This window comes from Henckelia pumila, chromosome 3, assembly GCF_033568475.1.
Source record: "Henckelia pumila isolate YLH828 chromosome 3, ASM3356847v2, whole genome shotgun sequence".
In the NCBI taxonomy this organism is placed as follows: domain Eukaryota; kingdom Viridiplantae; phylum Streptophyta; class Magnoliopsida; order Lamiales; family Gesneriaceae; genus Henckelia; species Henckelia pumila.
This window is the reverse complement of record NC_133122.1, coordinates 61001261-61007260: the sequence shown is the minus strand read 5'-3', so window position 1 is coordinate 61007260 and position 6000 is coordinate 61001261. Positions and strand designations below refer to the sequence as shown.

The 6000-nt window shown below is 37.1% G+C and overlaps 1 protein-coding gene across 1 annotated transcript; it reads right to left on the bottom strand.

The window, feature by feature from the left end:
• Nucleotides 1-963: 963 nt before the first annotated feature.
• On the bottom strand, nucleotides 964-4491 carry LOC140888839 (uncharacterized). Its single transcript, XM_073296543.1, has 4 exons — nucleotides 2030-4491; nucleotides 1842-1947; nucleotides 1130-1771; nucleotides 964-993 (listed from the first exon to the last, which is right to left on the bottom strand). The coding sequence occupies exons 1-4, from the start codon at nucleotides 4489-4491 to the stop codon at nucleotides 964-966; spliced, it is 3240 nt and encodes a 1079-aa protein (XP_073152644.1).
• Nucleotides 4492-6000: the final 1509 nt, after the last annotated feature.

The following is a 6000-nucleotide window of genomic DNA, read 5'->3' as shown; positions in this document are numbered from 1 at the left end:
ATGAACTCTGAACGGCCCTATTTATAGCCAAATTTCTCGGCCAGGATCGGAACTTTCGATTTCGGGATCGGAGCTTCCGATCCAGCTCATTGCGTGCATGTCTGCCATGCCAGGATCGGAACTTCCGATCTACGATCGGAGCTTCCGATCTGCTCTATGATCGACACTTGTCAAAACTCGCGACTGAGTCATCGATCATTGCTGGCAGCTGGAGATCGGAACTTCCGTTCCAGGATCGGAGCTTCCGTTCCGATCGGAGCTTACTATCCGACCCAAAATTAAAAAGCCCAAATTTTACTTCTGAAGTCCAATAACACTCCGAAATTGGTTAAATACCAACCCTTAATCATGTTTAACATATTATTATCTTAAAATGGTTTTTGGGTTACTACAGCGGTTCTTTCAAATCCTCTGGTTTATCAAGCTTTGAGAAAATGAACTTCTCAGTTAGATGCGCCTTGTATTGCCGCCACTTACTATTCGCTGAATGCAAACAACCCTTCCTCCAGCTTGGGCTAATATTGTATGTCAGCTGTAAAGAAAAATATATATCAACCCATACATAACATTTAATTTATTTAAACTGTGAAATACTTCTTACTTACATTAACTGATTCCCATATTAATTCTTTAAAATCACTTGGAACTTGCTTCCAAGTCTTGTAACTGATCTTAATCTTTTATCGAGCGAGAACTCCTATATAACTCTGCATTTCAGCCGCAAACTCTCCTATTGGCTGTCCAGTTTTATTGAACATTACATCCTTTCTAACTCCCTGCACCCTTTGCCTAACGACCTTATCCAAACGTGTACGTCCTCTAGAACTTCTTGTCATCTCGGTCTCAGTAGATTCCACCGGTTCTGCCTCATTGTTTTCAGCAGCTTTACCATTTTGATAACCCTTACGAAACTGTTCACGAGCTTCCATAGTGCCAGAAATTAGAAGATTATTCAATGCCAAATCAGACCTCAAGTTTCCCCAATGACAGTTCCTGCAAACGAAAAAAATAGTGATAATGAAAACGAACTATAAATTTCAAGATAAAATACAAAGAAAATAGATTAACGAGATTTATATACTAAACAGTAAAAAAAGGATTTCAGTGGGTTACATTATGCATTGTCAACCCAAGTTCCATCACAATCTTCACGAATGCATGGTGGTTCATTTTCATCTTTTTCATCAACATCCAATGGTTCCATTGGTAGAAATCCTCTAGTAAAAGATTGATAATGAATTACAGAGTTTTCCAACACATCCTCAGATATGAATTCAATGTACTCCTTGGTAGGAGTAGTAAGTACAACATGCCATGTAGGATCTTGAGGATCTTCAATATAAAACACCTGCTTTGCTTGACTGGCTAAGATAAAAGAGTCAGATTTGAATCCAACTCTTTTCAAGTTCACCAACGTAAAACCAAGATCATCAACTTTAATGTCGTTATTATTCTCAACCCAATTACATTTAAACATTGGAACTTGATATTTGTGGTAATCGAGTACCCATATCTCTTGAATGACTCCAAAAAAAATCATGTCTGACACAACTGGATGTTTGTCCTTTGCACTGGCAACTTGCATTGTTTTTGCAATTAAGCTTACTCCAGAGTTTTGAACAACTCGTGTATCATCACACTCTTTTGTATGATAAGTTACCCCATCAATCAGATAGCTAGAGTACTTTAACACTTGATTGCTAGGTCCACGGGCTATCCACTTCAATCTTTCTGATATTTGACAGGTGGAATGACCAACAACACTTCCAACCTACATTTCACAATGTGATAAATTTTATCACGAACTTCAAAACTTATATTTCAATGCTTATGACACTTACACGGTCACGTAACCAGTTAGCAAACGCGCGGTTGTGCTCATCTTGTAACCACTTTTTGGACTTAGCTTTATTGGGAAATTTTTCATTCAGAAATGTCATGTGTTCCCTAATAAAAAAAATAAATGTGTTTATGTTAACCAATAGATCAAAAAAGTTGAAAGAAATTACTAATAAGTTAGAGAAATTACTCGATATATGGATCAACGTCAACATCATTTTCCAACACATAGCGATGCGCTTGATGCAACTCATCAAGGCTAGTGGAGTGCACTACGGCACCAGATAAAGGCCTAGTAAGTTGTAATTGGCGATGCCTTGTTGGGATCCCAATTGTATGAACATTAGACATGTAGTCGGAGCAAAATTCCACAGCCTCTTCAGCAACGTAACATTCGGCTATACACCCTTCAGGCCGATTGCGATTTCGCACATAGCCTTTCAAGATCTTCATGAATCTTTCAAATGGGTACATCTGCCTATACCAAACAGGTCCACACAATTTTACCTCCCGCACAAGATGGACAGTTAAATGAACCATTATATCAAAAAACGATGGTGGAAAATATTTTTCAAGCATACACAATAGGGTAACAATCTCTCTTTGCAGACCATCCAACTTTGAGACATCTATCACTTTATTGCATAAAACATTGAAGAACCCACACAACCGGATGATAGTATCTCTAACATGTTTAGGCAAGACATCGCGGATGGCGATTGGAAACAATTGTTGCATCAAAGTGTGGTAGTCATGTGACTTGAGGCCAACAAGTTTCAAGTCCTTCATTGACACCAGATTTTTAACATTAGAGGAGTAACCTGTCGGGACTTTCATTCCAAACAAAGAATTGCAAAGTTTTCTTTTCTCAGCCCTACTTAGTGTATAACAAGCTGCTGGCAAAAAAGTTCTATTCTCCTCCATCTTTGGTGCCAAATCAGTCCTCACATTCATCTCCACAAGGTCTAGTCTAGCGGCTACCCCATCCTTTGTTTTTCCTGGAACATTAAGTAGCGTACCAATAAGACTTTCACAAACATTTTTTTCAATGTGCATCACATCAAGCACATGTCGAACATGTAGATGTTTCCAATACTCTAGTTCAAAGAATATAGATTTTCTTTTCCAACATGATTTTGTTTCCAACTCCTTGCGCTTAAGCTTCCTACTCATTTTTCCCGAACGATAGTTAATCTTATCAACTCTTTCCAACACTTCAAGCCCAGTTAATGGTTTTGGTGCGGGGTTAAACTCTTGTTTCCCATTAAAAGCTTTTTTTTGCCTTCGATAAGGATGATTTCTAGGAAGAAACCTTCGATGACCTGTATATGACATTTTTCTACTATGCTTCAACCTGGTCGAATATGTTTCTTCCCCACAGATAGGGCATGCTTGATATCCTTTCACAACACAACCTGACATGTTCCCATAAGCAGGAAAATCATTGATTGTCCATAGTAAGACAGCTCTGAGCGAGAAATATTCTTTCCGATATGCATCATACGCATCAACACCTATCTCCCATAAGCATTTTAAGTCATCAACTAGAGGTGCTAAATAAACGTCAATATCATTTCCAGGTTGTTTGGGTCCAGAAATCAATAAAGTCAGCATCATAAATTTTCTCTTCATACACAACCATGGAGGAAGGTTGTAAGTGATCATCACAACTGGCCAACAGCTATATGCAGAACTCATCAAACTATGGGGATTGATCCCATCTGCTGATATGGCCAATCTAAGATTTCTTGACTCCGATGCAAAATCCGGCCATTTGTGATCCACTACTTTCCAAGCCGGCGAATCAGCTGGATGACGCAAGTATCCATCACAAATTCTTTTATCAGCATGCCAAGTTAACTCTTTAGACACCTCTTTGTTCCGAAATAATCTTTGAAATCTTGGAATAGGTGGGAAGTACCAAAGAACCTTTGCAGGAATACCTTCATTCACCACAGAATTATTACCCAACTTCCACCTAGACATACCGCAAATAGGACAATTGGACAAGTCCTCAAACTCTTTTCGGTACAAGATACAATCATTAGGGCAAGCATGTATTTTCACATAATTCATTCCAAATGCACTGAAGCTTTTCTTTGCATCATAGTAGGATAAAGGCAATTCATTGTGATCAGGAAGCATTTCTCCTAACAAACTAAGCAAGTCAGTGAAACTTTTATCGCTCCAACTATATTTTGCTTTCAAATTAAATAATTTCACAAGTGCTGTTAACTTTGTAAATTTTGTGCATCCAGAGTATAAAGGTTTCTCGGCATCTTCAAGTATCTTATGAAATTGGCTTGGATTCTCAGCATAGATATCATATGCATCATGTACCATATCTATAGTTTCCTCTGCAAAATATTTGTGTTCATCTGGTCCTACTTGATCACTATCATTCATTGGGTTCTTGACCGTAGATCTTTCCCCGTGCCAAATCCATGTATGATATGTTAAATCCATGCCATTACAACACAAATGTGCCCTTATAGTGCGAACATCTTTCATCTGTAGATTACCACATCTTGTACAGGGGCAAGGTATTTCATTTGGATCGTTGGCATTTTGCATTGCAAATTGCAGAAAAGATTCTACCACAACCTCATATTCATGTGATAATCTGTTCTTTGACATCCAAGCTTTGTCCATTACTCATACAAATAAGCAACCAGCACTGAGTCTAATCCTTCAAAACTTAAAAAAATTAATCAATGTTTTATCATTCTAGTTTGTTGAAGAAATATCCCAGTTAACACTAATTTTCTAATCTTTATAATAAAATCATTAAATATTGATCTAATCCACCAATCAACGGACTCTGGAAAAATAAGGAAAGAACTGATTCTACTAAGCTGCAATATTTGAGTGAAAAAGAGCGAATTTCTCAGAAAAATAAATTTTATGATTTGATATTCAACCAGAAACATAATGAAAAATTGTGAAAAGAATTCAATGGCAAAGTAAGAACAAAAAATTAAATATTTATATTTTTCGACAAACAAAATGAATTTACCAAGTAAGAACCACTTTTTGATGGTCATATTTCAAAAATCAAAAATAAGAAATGAAGAAGAGGATTGTCTTACCAGCAGTATACCACAGGCAAGATTCACATATCAGTTCCCATCCACAGAGACATTGGCACTGAAGTTATCTAATACAGCTGGAAATAATCCTGTATCAATTTAGAACACGCACCATTATGGCCAAGAAAACACACAGAGAAGTTATCTAACACAACAGGAAATAATTGCTATTTTATGCAAATATTTCCACCTTTTTCTTTCATGGATACCTTGAGTACTGTTGCATTCGAAATATAAATGATTTGTTAACGACAGCTAGCAAACCATCAAATGTAAAAATCAGAACATATCTTAGAAACATAAAGATTCAACACATACCATATAAGAGATCTGTTATCTAAATCTTGCTTTGGCACATCACGGCCACGCATTGTCACCAAATCTAGAAAAATAGCTTTGTTCTCACAGCATATGACAAGAAAATGACGTCCTTTTGTGGATGGTGCAGGGGAATTGAAAGCTGAAGTTAGATTATTGACAGCTGATGGAGCTTCAGCAGCAGCAGAACGATTACGCGAATGTTGCCAATAGCGAACATCATCATCGTAAAAGCTAACCTGTTTGACACTTGAACCATGTGCAATGATATCAGGCTCAGGCCAAAGAAGTCACAACAGTATTAAAATCTAGGCACTGATAAATCTAGACCAAACTGTCTCCTCCATAAAGGAATGGTAATGTCATAAGATACCCCCTAAACAGTGCCAGCTAATATACAAATTCTCGATATTATGTTTTAAAAAAAAAAAGTATCCAAACAAGATACAGGAAAATAAATAGGGTCAAACCAGATCAGTTGAAACCCTATAGTCATCAATAAAAATAGCATAAAATGTCTATGTCCATGACCATAACCTAAACAAGTATAAATTCCAGGGTACTATCAAAAGAAGAAAAGGAAATTTTTCCAAACAGGTTCTCCATTAAGCAGTCTGGATTCTTTCTAGACTTTGGCAGGAATCAAAATAAAAACCAATAAGCCACCTTTATTTCTCAAGTATAAATTAAGCAGCCTAGACTTTGTATAGTTGATTGGATACGACTGCACCCAATTTGGAAACACAGAGACGGC